The 19,475-nt window shown below is 38.3% G+C and overlaps 1 protein-coding gene across 1 annotated transcript in view; it reads right to left on the reverse strand.

Annotated features, from left to right (window-relative positions):
* SEMA3D (semaphorin 3D) overlaps positions 1–19,475 on the reverse strand; it is a 148,530-nt gene that overhangs the window by 44,845 nt on the left and 84,210 nt on the right. Inside the window, exons 7-8 of the mRNA XM_074903441.1 lie at positions 17,548–17,676; positions 11,590–11,732 (exon numbers count right to left, since the gene is read on the reverse strand). Coding sequence (XP_074759542.1) covers positions 11,590–11,732; positions 17,548–17,676 — 272 coding nt within the window. The remainder of the gene's footprint in view (positions 1–11,589; positions 11,733–17,547; positions 17,677–19,475) is intronic.

Below are 19,475 nucleotides of genomic sequence, written 5' to 3' on the forward strand. Positions count from 1 at the left end.
TCAAGCCAGGACACAATGTTAACCATCTTACTTGAATTTAAGAGACATTAGAACAGACATTCACTGGGTGTGCCTCACCTATACAAAAGTTGCCAATAACACTATACAGTTTATAAAGAAGCAAGGGGAACTGGATGACCAGCCAGCACTCCATGATCTACCAAGTCCTTCTGAAGCCAGAGAGTGACAAATTTATGGTGCAGAAACGGAGAGACTGAAAAGATCTTTCACTGATTTAAACAGTTGCACATATAATATGCTGACATATCCTCCAACATATTTCTTCCTACTGCCATGGCTGAATGAAACCAAACATACATTTTATTAGGAGAATTTTTTAGTTTGTGTTTTTTGGGGTGGTTTTTTTTTTTTTTTTTTTGGTTGTTTTTTTTTGTTTTGTTTTGGTTTTTTTTCAATTAGTAGCTATATAATACTCTTCAATTCTTTATGTCATCTCCGAATAATACTGTCTTTGCTTTCCTAATATGTGACCAGGACTCACTGACTGAGAACGTGCAGGAATTGACACAGGCCGTGGAGATTTTATCTACAGGAAGAATTAGGTCAGCTAGGCCAAGGAGGTTCAAAAACTATTAATAGCACGGCCTATCTTTGCTCCTGAACTCTCAAGTTGTAGTTGTCTTATTAAGCTCTGGAAATCTCAATTTTTTTGAAGAAAGTCACCCCCTCCTTCCTAACGGTATTTTTTGGTGAATATTAGGTCAGTCTTTGACACATGTTGAGGCTTCAGATGCTGGAGAACATGCAGGTATTCTCCTTCCCTTCAGAGCATGGCTGGCATGAACTCATTAGGCAACATAGCTGCCTATGCTGTTGCAGATCACTTGGACCATCATAGTTCATAATTACTGGCCTCTGAGAGGCTGCACAAAGGACATACTGTCTCAAAATCTTTTTGAGACTGGGTTGCTACAGAAAGAAGACAGTCTCTTCTGTGAAAACGGCTACTTAATAATATCAGTCAGCAATGAATCACTGACATGCTCAAATGCTGTGAGCTGGATGCAGAGCATGACATTAATATAATAAGAGGCACAGGCTGGGTAGTCAATGGATTAGAAAAAATGGATGGAAGAGAAAAAAATCACCAAAGCAAAGGCTGGTCAGTGTGTAGGTGAAGAGAAATAAGGATTCAACACAAGACTACAGAATCCTAAGAAGATGGACTGATTTACAACAAGCAAGGATTTGTGTCAACCCTGCTAGAAATGTGTGGTAAAATGGATGCAATTAAATTATTTTGGACAAGAGATACTGGTACTAAAGACAAAGAACGCTAAATATTTCAGGGAGATGAGACAAGAAGACAAGATAGATTTAAGTACTGAAGAAGGGGAAGACAGCATGAGCAAGCCTTTCATTCCTAAAATATGGCTAATCTATTTGTAACAGATGAGCAGCCATGAGTATCTGAAATCTTATCTCCCAAAATATCACTTCTAAGCACACTGGATTAGCAATGTTTACTACAAACTTTGAAACAGTGCAGATAAAGGCACTTAGGACTGCATATTTCTTTTTGAATATAAATAAAGGTTTAATTAGCACTTACTGCTTTGTAATCTCACAAGCTGTAACAGATACCAATGCTTCCGCTGAAATACCTTCTTTCTAACAAAGAAGTGCATGTAAAATCTTGGTTACTTGTGTTTGCCTGAGTTAGAGATTTAGATAATTGACAACTAGAATGTGGGCAGTTAAATCTGTCACCTGTTGAGGAAATATTACCAAAAAATATCACAAAGATTTAAACACAGAAATTATCTAGATAAATGGGGAAGTATTCCAGTATGACTTTAATAAATCAAACAGACTTTTATTCTACAGAAATCCTAAAATTTAAACCGTTTTCACTGAGTTGGTTCTAAAAAAAAAATTTGTTGGATTGGGAAATCAAGTCTCTACTATAAGAATTCAAATAGCTGATATACAACTTCAGTGGACACAGGTACACGTATGGCTTTCTGACATCAAGGAAGAATGCTGTTTAAATGCCACAATGTAAAATTTGTGAAGTAAATTAAGGTTATATCATATAACTTTCTTGGGAGACTTCCATGGAAATCCCAGGTTTCTGATGTGCAATTTATGCATAACTGAGCAAAACAACATATTTCACAAACCCTCTAGTTAAACTTAAGTATATAATGAAAATAAAAAACGTCAGAAAAAATACTGCTCTATGAACAAGTAATTTAAAAATCAACTTATATTAAAGACTTTCTACTGTATCTATTTTCTATTATTATATCTTATATATTTTATAAATGTAGCTCCATTAAAATGCACAAATGTTAGTCTTGGAATCCACTATGCAGGAAAACAGATGGCAAGAAAGCTAAGGAACATCTGCATCTTTGGGGTTTTAAATCTCATTTGTTTGTAAGTAACAGTGACAAATTGAACATTAGAAAAAAAGGGCAATTTTCTGAAAATCAATCAACATCAAAGATGTCAAACACTCTGATTCATAAAACTTTAAAGAATGTAATTATCCTGAACAGCTCTTAAATCAAAAAATAAAACAATAAAAAAAGACAATGAATGGAATTTCTAGAAGCAGGTTATTAATTAGAGCCAGTGGCAAGATGTGCAGAAGGACCTTCCAAAGTGAATTCCTGGAGTGAATAAAAAGAAACACTAGAGAACAGAGGGGGAAAGTGCTGACACTGCAAAAGACCCTGGAGCTCTTCTCTTGTGTGAAGCCTAGCTATGTTACAAAGCCACCAGAAACAAATGGCATCCCCTGCAGCAAAGCCTTACATTGTGGGAAAAAACCCCTTCTAGCAGACTTTATAAATGGAGAAACAGCCAATAATCTTCTCTGGATTTTTGGCTTCAAATTCATAGTTCCTTTTTTAATTCTTTCATTTTACTTTGCATATTCTGGCCCTACTCAACTCTGATAGGTACTGACCTAACACAGGGAAGTCAGATTTCCTCCTTCAGGAATTCAGGTTCAAAATTTCTTGTCCAAACCATACTGATGTCAGATGAAAGATTCCTCTCACGATTTCTGCAGGCTATGGGTCAGATCCAAAACCATCAAGTAACACATGGAGTGTGACTTGAGAGAGAATAAAAATACACTTGCAATATAAACAAGAGAAAGGAATCACATGTGATTTTAGATCTTTGACTGGCTCTGCTATGGATACATTGAGTAAACTTGGGAAAGCCAGTTCACCCCTGTATCTGCAGTCCCCATCTGACAGCAAGAGTGGTGACTGTTTCATAATTCTGCTGTTTCTATGAGATTACAGAACCTTTCACGGGGAAAGCTTCTCATTATAAGATTGCGTATTGCTTCATCTAAGACAGCTCCAACCCCTCTGGACACTGCAGATATTGCCAGCATATAATACTCCTGCTGCTTGAACTAGCTGATCAAGACTTGAGGATGTGAGTGGGATTCAGTCTCATGTACCACATGCTTACTCACAGCGACATCCCTTATCAAGTTTAGCCTATCAGAATGATGTAATTCCTCGGTCTTGCAAGGTCTGTGCCTTTCAAGATCTCTACCACTGAGGTAGCATTTGCAAATAGTTAAACAGAACTAAGGGTGCAAACAGGCACAGACCCCTGATAGGAACTGCGCAGAGTTGCACATCACCTCAACAAGAAAGCCTGAGATAAACTCAGCCCTCCTGATTTCCAGGATGATGCATCAGCTTGGTATCTCTACAGTGCTCTTCAGACCATCAGAGTGCAGGCTGCACGCCCGTTATCTCCTCCAAAAGTATAATCAGAAGTTCCTCTAGATTTGCGTGGCTTGGACATTAAGTTTTCCCCTAGGCAAACCTATTTTCAGAGAATACTTCTACAATTATTTTTCACATCTTCCTTGAGAGCTCAATACCATCACAACCTGAAACAGAAAACTCAGAGTCTAATGTACAGACGTGAAAAACCACAGACTGCTTTTTGGTCCCTGGGACTTGTCATTTCTGAACACCTTTCTGAAATCACCATCTGTCGCAGTCCAGAAGCCAGTGCCCAGTTTGTCCTGGTTCCTTGCTTACTTTCCCTGCCTGAGATAGAGCCATCGTGTCAGGCACCAAGACTAAAGAGTCCCCATCACTAGTGCAGTATATTTACTGATCTCATAACCTGTCACTGCTCTGTACTGACTGGCTTCATTCCCTCAGTGTAAACCACACAGTTTGCTGCAAAAGGAATTGGAGAGGTTAAATAGTATTTTCTACAGACTAAGATTATAGGCTTCAATCAAATAATTCATTGAGCTCTGTGCACGTCCAAAGTTGATTGCACAACCAGGGTCAAATATAGATCTCAAAATGAAAACAAACAGAAAAGCTAAGCATTTTTCTCAACCCATGCCCTTACCTATCGAGACAGCAGGATTAGGCAAGAAAGGAACACATATATCTATAATCATCAGCATGCAGGACTGCCGTGGCTATAGTCAAGTCTGCTTTAGGCTTCCTCAGCAGAAATGAGTAAATGTCCACCAGAACTGAACCAGAGAAGCCTTTGGCATGAAACCAGGATGAAGCTCAAGTAGCTGAATATATGGCAAGATGACCCAGTGTCACTGGAAAGCTGATGTGAGACCTATGGGTAAGTATGCCGCTCTGGGCATTCACATATATCCAGGCATTAAAGCAATGGCAAAGAGGGTCTTTTTTGAAAGCACAGCAAAAACTACAAGACTGTAGGCTACATCTTCTGTGGAAAAGCCCTCTTGTCTGAACTATGAGCGAGAGAAACAGTGTTTTACCTTTGAGTTCCTGCTCCTCAGCAGATTTGTTGTTACTTCATTCAGAATGGCAAGGTACTCATGCCAAGCATGCACAACTGTTTGGTTCACTATGGAAAATGTTGCTTTTTATTTTGGAAACTATTTCAGCATCACACCCAGAGGTTTCTACTGAATTATCTTTGGATGGGATCCAAACTGGGAAGTCTAACTATACAGCAAAGAAAAATTCTGGACTGCTACTAAGCACATCATGAAAAATAAAAGCCAGAATCTAACAGGCTCAGGTAAAGACAGGGAGATTACAACAGCAAGTTTGAGTGTGGTTTGGGACAAATGAAATAATAAAATTTAGCACCATTTTACTACAAGACCATTCAGCACTCCTGCTGAGAATACCTCCAACAGGTTTGCTAGTATTAAGAACATTCCCCCAAACTGTTCAAAGGCTTCTACAGAGTAGATGTACTCACTCCAACTTCAATGGAAATTTGAAGTGAGCAAAAGGTGATGGCTGAACTAATAAAATATGTTAAGGAATTCTCAGGAAAATCTACCTATATTTTGAGTGTAATCTGTTTTATGTTTTATTCCAGTGGTTTTGATCTGCCTTTTCCTGTCTCTCATCTAAACTTCTGTATATACCTAATATAAATTGTATGATATAAATACATTAAAAGCCAATAAAAAGAACAAAACCTTCATGTTATGAAATGTGGCATTCTGGCTCATGAAGCCATAGTCAAGTGACTAGGTGGATCATGCAATTAATGTCAAATAGGAGATCAGAATTTATATGGTTTGAATGCATTGAGAGCATTGTGAAACTAAACCAGTGTGAGATACAGCACTGGGATATGCTCGTTTCTTTCTGAGCAAACAGGCCTGAATTTGCCATTCAGAATTTCACATTCTTAAATAATGCCTCGAATTTCACATTCCAGAGACCCAGTAGGGCAAAGCTCCCTTTACAGTCAGTGGAAAACGCATTCTTCAAAGAGTGATTTTGGTTGAAGATGGAAGGTCTTCCTCTAAAAATAGTAAGTTAATCCTAATAATTACTATACTTGCTTGGATACATAAAAGTGCCAAAAGTCACTAGTGTAGGACAACGTGACCACAGTATTGACAACCACAGGTTGAGAGCCGGAAAAGCATGAGACCAAAAAGCAGAGGTAGGTCAACATCTTACAGAGTCCTTTAGAATTTAGCATCCTGAAACATCTTCATTTACTGCAATGTAGTCAATCAACAACAGCAAAGCCTGAACTATAAACCATGGTACATTTTCATATTAAATGTTCTGACAGGAAAAAACCCAAGAAGCTCATTTTATCACATCATAAAATTTAAAAAATCACAAAGTCATTATTTGCTACTTTTAGAGATATTTGAACGTCTGAATCAAAGCACTCTGAAGCCAGGGACTTCGGATTAGACGTAGGAACTCCACTCCAATTAACTCTGTGGGTTTTCCACTTCCAAGCCAGTGGATTACAACAGCGTCTTCTCCACTGACTTTCTCTGGCAACTAGGATGATTTCCAGAGTTTGCTTCAGAGATTGTGCAGCTGCATTTCCATAATCCAGTTTTTAAAGTTCTATCTCGACACTGCAAATCATTTTTCATTTTCCCTGAGGATCAGTAAAATTCAGACACACCTCTTTATACATAAGCATAACTTGCATATTTTTGCTTCATCTGCAAATCATGATTTTCCCCTCAAAAAAATCACCAATTACATTGTTGAAACACACCCATGAGGGACAAAAACATACAAAACTTCTTATACTCATGACTGTACCCTTGCCAACAAGGAAAATTTGAGCAAAAGACCTGACAAAGCCTGATGTTTTATCTCTTAATTCATCATAGTTAGAAGCAGATACTATATGGAACTGGCCTGTTTCCAACATATCAGCCCTGAAAACAAAATCATCTTGATGAGCATCTGCTTTTCTACACAATTTGAAATCTCTGAAATGGGACATAATATTCAACTATTAAATTTGGAAGTCCAAGAGGAGTTGGCTGCTGAAAGACCTACTGCTGCAAAGATGCTCAACAGGCAAATGAGGGGCAAAGTCTTTCTAGGGATGACATTTTCAAAATAGTTTTAATCATTACCACTGAGAAATAAAAAAACCCCTGAAAAATAAAAGAAACAAAAAAATCCATTACCCATGGTTTGCACTGTAGCTAGGCAATATTATGGTGACAGGGAAAGTATGTAAGCATGTAATACACAGTAAGTTAAACCTTGTCTGGAGTGAGTTGCCTCCAGAACTGGAAGCAGGATAGCTGCATGCGCATGGCGCTGAGCCCAGACTAATTAGCCCTGCTGAGAACATGTTAACATGGCTATTTCGCTTCCGGGACCCAAGCTAATACGGCTGAACGGTAAAGCATTACACTATGTGGACAACTCAAATGATTCTGGAGATAGAACAATTATCTACACAGTGATGCATTACACAATATAGAAATACAAAGAATGTTAATGACCCAGTTATCCCCAGTCACAGTAAAGGCATGGCTAGACTATTTCCAGGACAAGAAAATCACCTCCTAGCTCTTATACACAAGCAGCCCCATGGCAAAGCCCACCGGAGACCCTCATCTCAAGAGTCACGGAGGAATAACTCCCTCCTGACATTCCAGGAATATAAATTGCCTTAGAGCACCAGACGGGAGGCAAGGTCATAGCCTTGAACTCTGTTCACGTTCATGGCTTTGGAAATAAATCACATTACCCAAAGGTGGAATGCAAGGTGTGTCCTGGGCTCTCAACTCAGGAGCTCTTAAAATGATTACATTCCAGTGTGTTTAGAAAGTACAGTTTAACCAAGGGGGCTGTGCGTAATTGCTATATTCTCATCTCCAGGTACAGCATGGTATATGTGAGGGTGGAATGGCATACCAAAAAAAAAGAAGACAAAGAGCTCACTTGTTCCCACTAGAACAAAGGCCACTTCTGGATACTGAACACTTTGGGAAATATGGGAAAGGGTCAAAGTCTGATTTCTTGGCAGTTGAGGTCTCAGAAACCAGTCTCTAAGACTGCACACCGTAACTTTTGCAATACATCACCAAAACCATTAAAGAGAAGCTTGTAACACAGCAAATGCAAACTGCTGTAATAATAAACAGGATTTTCATACTGCAGCGGAGAGACTACTGCTTTTGGCTACTTTCCACTCCATTCCAATAGAATGAGGTTGTAACTATGAAAAAATGTTTTTTTATATAGAAGACAAACACACAAAACCCCCAACAACCCAATCTTCCTCCCTCTCCAAAGCCCTTCTGTGGACTCTTGTAAATTAGGATTTTCATTTCTCATTTTATTTGAATGGGGAAAATAGGAGGGAAACCTAGGTCTTTTCTAGGTCTGTATTTGTGCCTATGTTAGGTTGTCTTTAAACACAATTATAATTCTGTGATTATTTTGTTGAGGATATGTATACAAAAATGTAGCTGACCTGTTACTTGACTGCAGAGAGCACAGACGCTGCTTTTTTTTTTTTTTTTTTTTTTTTTTTTAATCTGGCTCAGTGTGTAATGACTGTGTTGTGTCTTTAGCTGATGCACACTGGTTCAGCAGTGTGGGCGTGAAGACATTGTAAAAGTTTATGTCTCTGCTTCTAGAAATAGAAATATGTGGGTCCACACTCTTATGAAGTTAAGGTTTGTATGATCATGCAATATACATATGTGCAAATAAACACTGCTGGCTAATCTTTAATTTTTATCTGTAATTTTTAATCTTTAATTTTTTCTTTTTACTTATGACCTTACTTGAAAAGAAAGCCCATAACCCAATAGATAGACACTTTATGTAAGTAGAAACATACCATAAGTAATATCAGGTATTACAGATAAGCCAATCGTACTTTTTCTGCCTCCCTTAAACCAAAAATAGGAAATGCTGTTTGCCATGATAAATTACACAAGTGGTTCTGAAAGTGACTGTTGAAAGCACTTCCTCCCAATTCATACTGATATCCCCTAGTGATATACAGAATGCAGATGACGTAAATCTAAACTAGTGCTATTTAGTGCTACAGTTGCTGCGTTATTACAAAGCATGCTTCAGGACGGTAAATATGGCCTTATGAACAGGACAAGTGACAGCTGTTTGACTCTGGGCGAAGAGCTGCCAGCAAGGGTATTGTAATCTTCTGGGTCCGAAAGTAGCTGGGAAAGGGGAATACTTTCCAGAGAAGATTTTCCCTAAGGGGGAGCATCAGTGAGAGACCATATTGTTGAGCCATTGAAACTTGGCCAAAGAATAGGCTTCATTGACTAACCTCCTTATTAAAAACAAAGCCTATTCTAACTTCAGCACGTGTCTCTGGTATTAATGTACAGGAGCCCTAAGGCAGAGCGGGGTAGAGAGCAATTGAGTTCTACTAGAATAATACTGAGTTTACACCAAGCAAATGATTTCAAAAGTTGCTGGGCTCCTCCCATGAACTATTATTCTCTGCTTGCTGGGAAAAGAAGGCAAAGGCTTAACTTTATGCAGTACAGGTCACATTAATGAGACAGTGCAAGTAGAAATTGTTATGTTAGCAACTACTGCATCCAAAGACATTGATCTTATATCAGAGACAATTAAGCATAGCAGATGTTTCATATCAGAGCACAGATTAAGAGGATCCATAACATAAAAAAAGGAGTTTATTTGCATGTTTTAATTTATATTAAATATCCATAATAATTTTATTTTCATTATAATAAATTGCATTATAATGGTTTTTTATTTGCAGGTAATCAGGACATGTGTACAAAAAAGCAGGCGTCTGAATTTTCAAGCGAATTCTCATTCATCGGCAAGTGTCAGTAAATAAAGACAGTGAAAAACTAACAATAATAATCACCTTATTTATCAGTTTCCATTGTTTTGTTTTGACTACTAAAATAAAATTCATGACATTTTTTCCCGTTAACATGATTACTTTACAAATTCAGTCTCCTCTGAGGTATGATTACGCATGGTCATTAGGATTTCCTTCCAATACATTTGCTTTTATTGTGATATCTTATCTCCTTTTTTCTCTAGGTAAAGGATGCTGGAGATCTCTAGCTAATATATCTTAGTTTACTATAATCTCTCACGTGGCTTGGCTTGAAAATGTTGTCTACCAATTTCTCCTAATGCATTAAGTGCTTTCTCATAATCAGCAAATGTCATGTCTAGCCGCAAATCATATATGTTAGCGTTTCCATTCTGCTATTAATCACACTGCTGTGAAATACCCAACTAGAGATTATCCATTCTTTTGTCTGGCTAAAAACCTGCTAGAGAACTGATTTATGAATGAGTATTTTGTTTTCTTACCATTTTATCTCAAGGACAGAAGTGTGAAATGGATGTGGTCACTGAAATCTCCGTTGGAGTTAGGAGCATGCTGGACTGCAGAGCAGTTGTAGATTTACATACACACTGTGTGTCCATTAGCTGTATGCAAGATGTGTCTTCTCCTAGACACTTCAGATCATCAACTATTTTGTTTGTTTACTAGTTTTCAAGCTTCTTAAGAAGATAATTTTCACTGCCAGAGTCACATTGCTCAGAAAACGTAAGCAAATGAAAGCTTCTGAACAAAAATATCACAGAAACGTACCTACTTGTGTGACTGCTGTGATGGTGGTGTTGATCTCTAGTTCATCACGAGATAAACATTTGCTCAAAGCTTATATTTACTAATACGAAGACAACTTTAAAGCCCCATTTTCCTGACTTTTACCAGTGACTTGTGGGTACCTGGATTCACTGAAGATCTAAGGACAGGATGGGAGCACTTATATTGACTGCTTCAGTTCCTAGAGTATTATGGGACCAAGGAGTGGGGAAAGAGTACATCTGACACAGAAGTCAATAGCTTCTGCTGTAGTGGGAAGCTTCTACAGCTTCTGGTGTAGTGAGAAGAAGACTTTAGCAAAATCAGCAGGCTGTTAAACAGCAAACGACGCTGACTGCTCTCTTTGTATGCAGGAATTGTTTTATCTTCTCATTACCATTTGAGGAGGCTTCTGTCCTTGACAGAGATGCTTCTTCAAAAAGAGTGCAGCTCATGAAAATCTGGGTCTGCATTATGAATACCACAGGGGGTAAAATCTTTCCTAAGGGGCAAAACCAAGCTTAATGAAAGAGAAAGTGAAGGAGTAATCATCTAAAAGAGGTCAGGCACCAACCAAATGGAACTTTTTAGACCGCAGCAGACCTGGGGCCTGGTTCCTCCTGGTCAACAGGTCAAGGACTGCACTTCGTCCCAGGGGAGGAAACCTTCAGGCAGATGTGGGTGTAGCTCAGAAATTATATACATTTTTAGCCTCCCCTCACCCTAACTGATTATCAGGAATCTGCAGAAACAAATGACTGACCCCAGTTCTTAGTAGTGCCCAGGAATGATGTACTGAGCTAGGCTGAAGGGATTGTATATCCCTCCATTCAGTGGGATTCACTTTCCACAAAAACCCAAATACCTTGTCATTGTGTACACTTCAACAAGTCAGTGCTCACTTAAAGCTTATGAAACCAAGCAGGTCACTGTTGCATATCTGAAGGTCAATACATCATCGTTTAGACACAGGATTATAATTTATAAGTATATTAGTTTTTTAAAAACATGTACATAGTCAATATCAAGTCTATTTTTCAGATGAGTAAATTTCAGATGACATTAGTAACCTATGTTCAGAAAAATTACTAAGATGGCTCACTGGGTAGCAACATTATTTCCTTCTGATCTGAAGGGGAAAACAGATTTCTCGAAGAAACAAACCAAACGGGTTTTTTCTTTTTTTTTTTCTCTTTAAATATAATAAAGAGTCCTCACCTTACAAACTCTTCCAACTCGAGAAAGGATTGTCTTGTCAGACGTGCCACTGTCTTGCGATATTTCTCGAAAAAAGAAGTAGATTTTGTCATCATCTGGGTTATAGGTGTCCGGGATGGGAAAAGTTCCAATGAATTTCGCTCCTAGAAGTTTACAAAAAATGGTTTTAAAAATCTGAAGGCAGGTCTTAATACTTGCCATTAAATTTCTGCTTCAATATCTGCATTTATGTTGCATCTTCTAGTGAAATAAAAATATCACTGTATAGACATGTAGTGGCAAACTTCTTGCTAACTTCAAGAGAAAGCCACTATAGATTCTGAAATATTTATTCTTAGTGTGATGTTTTTGTATATATTTTGTATACCACTTGCATAAAGATGAGTACATAAATACACTACTGTTTACTAGACATGGCTCACAAAGGAATTAAAGAATCTTTACTGATACGTGGGATTAAGAATTCACTATAAAGGACAGCTTTCCTAAATCAGAAGTTTCTACATACCTGTGCTATAACAATCTTACTGACTATATCTACCAAATCCAGTACAGTGCCATGCTGGGATTTAGCATACCAAACTCCACAACTGACTGGTTAGTCTTAAGGACATAGTTCCTTGTTGTACATGAAATCAGATTAGCTACATCAACATAACAGTCTGTTTGGGTTATTTAAAACTGCTTTTTGCAAGAAATGCTACAGCATGCCTTGCCTTGACATGCTGAGCCTTGACATTACTTCTGGTCTCCTCCAGTGCAAGGCTGGGTGTCTCTGCCTGCTTTTTAGAGGCATGCTTATGGGGCCAAGAATTTAATACATGTCCTTCACTGTCTTCCTCAGCTATCTCATCCATGTTCTCCAGTCCTGCTCTACCTGCTCACCAGTTGTGGGTTTTTGGTTTTATTTTGGCTTTGGGTTTGTTTACTTTTTCTTTAAATTTTGCACTAAAATCAGAAATCAAACTAATTCCAGGGTTCCCTGACTGCAGCAGAGCAGGCAACAATAGTCTTGCACAAGTGAACCAGACACTTGGGAAAGTGATTTTTAAGACACTCCCCAGTGTGTTACAATAGGTGAGCTCTTCTGAGGGCACTTGGATCAATGACGTTTTCCTTTAAACAGAAGTGGTTATACAAATATGGTGCAAAGAGACCCTTGACTCTAAAGTACATTATTTCAGCAGTAAAATACACAGTCTTTGTTCCCCATAGCAGGCAGGCTGTAGTAGAAAGCAATAAGGAGGATGCTGTAAGATGATAAACAGAGCACACTGACAATATATGGGGAATACCATAATCATATTTTAACGTGTCTTCGTGCCTCTGTCCTTTTTATAATGATTGTTACTTTGAATTAGCCTTGAGGAATTTTCACCATGAACTCCACAGTACACACAGGACACAAAGAGGGTCCTTGATTCAAAACTGCACAGTTGAAGGCTTGAAACAAAATGGGATGTGTTTAAGTGCTGAATGTGCACCTTCATGACAGAAGAGTAAATTTATGGGTCAAAACAGCCACAGTGCTGCTTCCATTTTAAACCTTTCTGACACTAGAGAATGGCGTCAGCAGAAAAATGAAATTATGCAGGCATCAAGCTCTATAAATTTGTTAGGATTTCAGAATGAGCCTAAAGAAAATATTCAATTACCCCTCAGGGCCTGTAATGTTACTTTGAAGATTAGATCTCTAAGCGTGAATAAATACATAAATATGCTTCCAGTATGGTTTCTTAAATATGCGGTTAGCTAAATAGCCATTTAATAGGAAAACCTGTGAAATACTTCTATAGCATGCTTTTGAATTTCACATATTTTTTTTTAACCCACATTCACAGAACAAAACTTTGAATACACGTTTTTTTTAAATTAAATTTCATTGCTTTACTTGGCAAGCCAAATGCAAAAACAAATATCTCAATACCAATTCCTGGAACAGATTTAGAGGAATCTCTAACAAATTAAGGGAACACAAATATTTAATGATTTTAAATCACAATTGAAAACATTGAAGTTCAAAGTTAAAACCAAACAAAAATACACTGTAAAAGATACGAAGACAAAGAGACTGAAAACAATTTAATGAAAGAGATCATGATCTGAGAAGCACATTATGTTCTGCAAGTGAGATCTTTGTCTCATCTTTTGTAATCCATCCATACAACATAGAAAAGTGTGTTTAAATTAACCATAAATTAGGTTTTTGGATTTTTTGCATGGGAAACAAATTACATGATGATGATGATTTTAAACCACTGTTTGTTTTCCCATACACATAGTTGCCTCCACATTTGCTTCAATAGAAGGTTTTCCCACATATTAATTTCATGGCTAGATGGTATGTAAAAATCCAGGGGATTAAAGGCATCACAAGCTCTGACAATAGATGGTACAATAAATTTAGCTTTTTTAAAGCTGCTCTTGTGGCCTAGTGGGAAGAGCTGTTACACCTAGCCCTCCTCCTACACCTAGCAAAAACCAAAACTGCTGGGTTTGCTTTTGGTTACCTACTGGTTCCCACACTCTTCTTATGCCAGCAGTAGTTTTAAACAGTGCAACCGTGCATGCCTTAGCAAGACCTACAGAGATGTAAGACTCACTAGGCTCCGAAAACGAGGACAGCAAATGAGTAGCAAATCCCAGAACATGAAGAAGTGAAAAAACAGCCCAAACTAGTGGGAGGCATCAGCTCTTTGTAACAGGGTTGCCAGAAATATGTGGCATGATAAAATGCAAAGGATAGCGCTCACCTCATTTACCTTTAACTGTCTAGAAAGAAAGCTCCTAACCTATACTCATCCAGGTCCTCTCTCAGGGAGGGACACAAGTCAAAAAGTGACAATGAATAATCCTATTTTAAGACAGATTCCTACAATAGGTGGGGTGAATCAGCCTCTGGAAGTGTCACCTCTCTCTGCAAATTACAGACAGAGACAACCGAAATGACTGAGCTCAGACAGGATGCTAACTTTTGCCTTTTAGAGCTAAGTGAGCTGAACTCCATCCAAAGTTCGCAGAATATAAAGAAGTCATTGCCTGAAAGTCTTTGCCCTGGTGAAGACAACTAAATTGCAATGAAAAAAAAAGATTTTTTTAAAAAGATTAATGTAATTCAGGGAAGCATTCATTCCAACTACGGCTTTAGCTTCCTATACAGGAGGGAGGAATGCGCAGCTGTTTAGGGCTCGGGTATCCCACCAAGGGACGCCCTCCTCTGCCTGCTTGGCTGGTGGGGGGCAGACTCGGTTCCAGTGGGTGGCTTTGCAATCCAGAGCAGGACCACCAGCCCCACGTGCCTCATCCCCTGCCCCAGCCACAGGTGAGGCAGATCCGGTCAGCAGCTGTGGAAGCTCCTTATTCTTCAGCTCTGCAGGAGAAGGGCTGAAGTCTGAGCAGAGGCAGCATCCCCTCTGTCTTCAGTGCCACCATGTGCAGGAGTATGAGCCTGTGTGAGCATGAGTCATGGGAAAGATTAGCTGCCTTCCTCCCTTCTCCTTTGTGGAGCTGCTATTCAGTCATTGAGATTAAGACATGTCTTAATTAGTCAAGATAGAGATGCCCTGCAAGGAACTGGAAGGTATCCTACGCATTTTTCCCTTGTGATTTGTCTTTCCCTCCCCATCCCTCAGGAAAGGATAATCCTGTTTTCAGAAACAGAATAAGACTAAACTTTAAAAATATTAAGGTGAATTATAGCAAAACTTCATCAGCCCTCTGGAAAAAAACAAGTTATACACTTTATGCTTATCCTAAGTAAAACACAAGTCACGCCTGGAAATAATTTTTTTCTAATTGTACAATTACTCAAGTATGTACAACTTTTCCTGGAGGTCTAACACATGCTTGGTAAATGGGTGGTAGATTTAGGGAAGAGGGGATTTAGATGAGATGGGAGTTTTAAACCTGAAATCAAGTAAATATTTTCTTTCTATTAATATTGGCTGAAAGCACAAATGTATGTAATTAGTAATGTTACTCAATAAACTAGAAATATATTGGCTTTCCTACGGCTTAAGCAGAAATGATCCCATCATATAAAGTTGCACACAAAATTTTCTTCAACCTTAAAAGGATTGTTTCAAAATATTAAAAGCACCTAGTTTATATCTATGCCTCTTAGTATAACACTTCATGGATTGTGTGTGTGAAGTCTTAAACAGAGTGTGGCTGTAGTTTTTTATATGGCTGGTAACAAGGTAAACCTGAAGAATATATGGGGTCTTCAGTGTTTATATAGCATGGGGTAATTTTCACGTCACAGTCTAGCACACTAAAGCTGTTTTTCAAACCCAGACATATTAATATATTATTCTACTTAGAAAACTTTCACAAATACAGACACTTTAAGTGAAAACAGAATAAAACATGAATCCATCTATAAGAAAGAAGAAAGGCAGACACCCCCCAACAAGCCTCCAAACTAAAACACATGAACAGTTCTCAAACCTTTTGTTTATTCCACGTTCTTGAACCGTTCTCTTGCCTCAGACTGCTCATGAAGAAACATTAATAGCATAAAGAATTGTTTAAGCTATAAGTTCTTTTGGGCTGGGAACTCAACCCTGTAATGCTCATCAAGGTGGATCTATACTAATGATAACACCAGATGCTCCTCAGGACCAAACTGCAGTAAATCTTTCCTTTTAGGATATTACAGCATCCCTTAGGAAAGTGACTACCCCAGCCACCTTTCCATGGTAAGCATCAACAGGCTGACAGAAATATAACTGGATATTCAGTTGCACAGTTAGTTACAGTTAGAGAACTGCCTGCTGGAAGGAGCTCTCCTGGCCCATATCGCCTACAGCTTATTTCTGGTCTACACTGCACAAGGGATGTGTACAAATGAGAGACAGGAGATAGGAGAGGTGGGACAAGAAAGGATTTGAGCACTGGTGATTAAAGTGGGATAGGTCAGCAGAGCCAGATGTGAGATTTTTCTATCTGTCCGAAGGACTGCTCCTATCTGGAGCAGTAAAATGACTTTGAATGGCTTCTCCTTTTCTCCTCATCTCACAGCAGAAATCCTGAGGTTATGGAGTTGCATCCAGATAGAAATGTAAGGCAACAGCTTACAAGAAGGGAGAAAAGGGGGAGGAAAAAAAAAAAAATAAAAAAGAACATTTCCTCTTGTTGAGGTCTCAAAGAGTTAAGAGGCAAAATTATCCCTTTCAGAAGTTGTCTGCTGGGAAGACAACTTAACCCTGTGGTCAGCAAGCCCTGGCTTTACAATGCACCATAATAGTTACACAGGCATCCTGAATCAGGGCCAGTGTTGCCACATCTTTAAAGACAGTTGATGGCTAAAAGGGGGATGCTTTAATTGAGCAGAGTTAGCTTGTGAGCAAAGTTTTCCATGTCACTCTGTGTGTGGTTTCAGACTGGCTGGGTGTAAATGCATGTAGTTTTTTAGAGGGTTTACTAGCTCAGAATGTTTTTTAACGGGCAAGAGAAAGCAGTGTTTTGCTTGGGAAGCTATTTCAGGGTGCCCTTAGTGGTTTTAAAATGATCCTCACAGCAACAAAGCGTATTTTTCCCCCTCAGAAAAGGGAAAAAAAAAAAAAAAAAAGACCTCCTACCTAAAAACATGGAATTTTTAGTCTGTCATTTCAACATGCTGTAGGGAACAGCTTTTAACAAGTGATTGGAAAAAGAGTTTAAAAAAACTTATTCCAACAAGACTGTAAATAGAAGCATTTAAGTCATGATCAAAGACGAAAAGAATGATTAGGTCCTATGCTCCTACTCTTTCCTTAATTAGCATTTCCACCTCTGTGACTTTTCTCAAGTGCATTTTTGTTCCACTGAGCTTTTTTAAAAAAAGCCTACGTAATCCAAAGATACCATGATACAATATCTGTATTTATAGTTACTGGACATATATTTATATAAGAAAGGGGCTATTAACTTCAGAGAGGCAGGGACAATGACAACAGCATATGTTTGGGATCTTACCAGTAAGCCAGTAATGTTCAGAAATGTCAGTTCTGATGTAATGGTGGTCGTGAGAAGGGCCCAGAGAACGTGTTAGAGCAGTGTCTTTGCCAAGGAAATCAGAAGCAGTTCCAGCATAAAGATACTCATCTGCAAATTAAAAAGAAACAGGGTTTTTACAGATGTGGAGTAAACAAAATGAAAACTATTTGTGTTTTTTTGGGTGAACAACAGCCATGTTTAACTGGCCTATGAACTAATCCAATGTTTTAAAGTACTACTGGCTTATATTTTAATCAACTTTTGGTTCTGTGAAGTTACTTACATTTAAATGAGGGTAGTATTTGTAAATATATGCCTGGGAAGAAAAGGAGTCCAAGTCTAATTTTCAGTTATTTAAGGCACTCAGAAAAGTGGGAGCTGGGCTCTTAAGGGTAGGAAGGTGTGTTTGATCTGAGCACCCTGCCCCATGAGCTCTGACCATGGACCTGGGGGCCATGGCAAGGATACAACCATCTATCCGTTCAAGCTACCTCTTGTGTCCCAGGCTTGCCATGGCCCCAATGGCTTTGCTGCTCCTGGGCTTGACCTAGTAAACATGATGGATGCTTCACTGAGGGAACTTTGCTGCTTGGCCCTTTCCTGGTGTAGGGATCTCTGTCCAACACTTCATTCACAAAGAAGAATTCAGGCACTTAGGAATTCTCAACTATGTAATGTGTTAATGGTAGGAATATGGCTGCAGACCCAAATCATGATCATTTTAACATAGTGAGTGGTTCCACTAAAATAAATTAGAAATCTTGCTTCAATAAGTCAGCCAGAATTTGTCTCACAAGGAAAATATATCTATAATATAGTACATTGTGCCTGCTGGAATTGCAGTTACTATTCAGTCTTCTGCCAGCTTTGTGAGCAATGCAAAACTTCACAGCCTTAAGAACTGTGCAATATTGTCTGTCTTTCTTCAGATCTCAGTACTTTTCTAAAAAAGAAGCACTGTGAATTTTTTTTTTTACTGCACAGAGCATTTTACAATTCCCTTTTTTTTTTTTCCCTGCAAAATAACAAGATAGCTTTATTGGTTGAAGGAATTTGGGTTTTGTTTAATGACTTGCATCAATAAATTCCTGAAGTTTGTCAAAAGAAAAAAGGTTCATGTTCATAAATAATAATCATATAAAAAGCTATATGATACATAAAATTCCCCTTCCAGGAGTTCCTTCTCCAGGTTTTCTGATACTCTGGGTGGAAATATTTCCCAAGATCTTTTAGAGACAAGTCCTTTGTTGAGAGTGAATGCAGAATAAATAGCATTCAACACAGACATTTGTGTTTTCATTTGCAAAAGATGTAAATGCACTTTAAAAAATAAGAACAAGGGGGAAAAAAAAACAAAACAAACAACAAAAAAAAACCCCAAACCCACAATCCACGATCCACAAGCACTTTATTTGGCAAAAAAATACCTACCAGCTTTCTTTTTACCTCATTATTATTGTTACTTATGTATTATTTCCATGACAGTATTGGAAAGCACATCTTTCAGACAGCATGTCGCCTTTGTAAAGGAACAATAGTACATTCTGAAAGGTATTTGTCATAATGAGGAATGAGCAGGGTAATTGGTGTTTGCTAACTGACAGGCACTCAGTGATCGATAAATCTGAAGGACTAAGAGAAATTCTTCATCATTGCTTAAGCTCTACTGACAAGGTTTTCAGCACTTCTCTCGGTTTTTGGTATCCCTCATTCCAAGTTCCAGTTATGTCCAGAACAGTATTGGTGAGTGGTAATTTGTAATAGAAGACAGATGACGAGCAGGTGATTTTTCAGTCAAAAAGACAAGCTTTTCAAATTTATCTGTGGAATTTACCTGGGGTGAAATGCTGTGTAGAATTCAAAGAGAGATTATGCCTTTCTACAAAGAATTAAAATTACACAGTTGT

The sequence above is a fragment of the Athene noctua genome, chromosome 3 (assembly GCF_965140245.1).
Source record: "Athene noctua chromosome 3, bAthNoc1.hap1.1, whole genome shotgun sequence".
Classification (NCBI taxonomy): domain Eukaryota; kingdom Metazoa; phylum Chordata; class Aves; order Strigiformes; family Strigidae; genus Athene; species Athene noctua.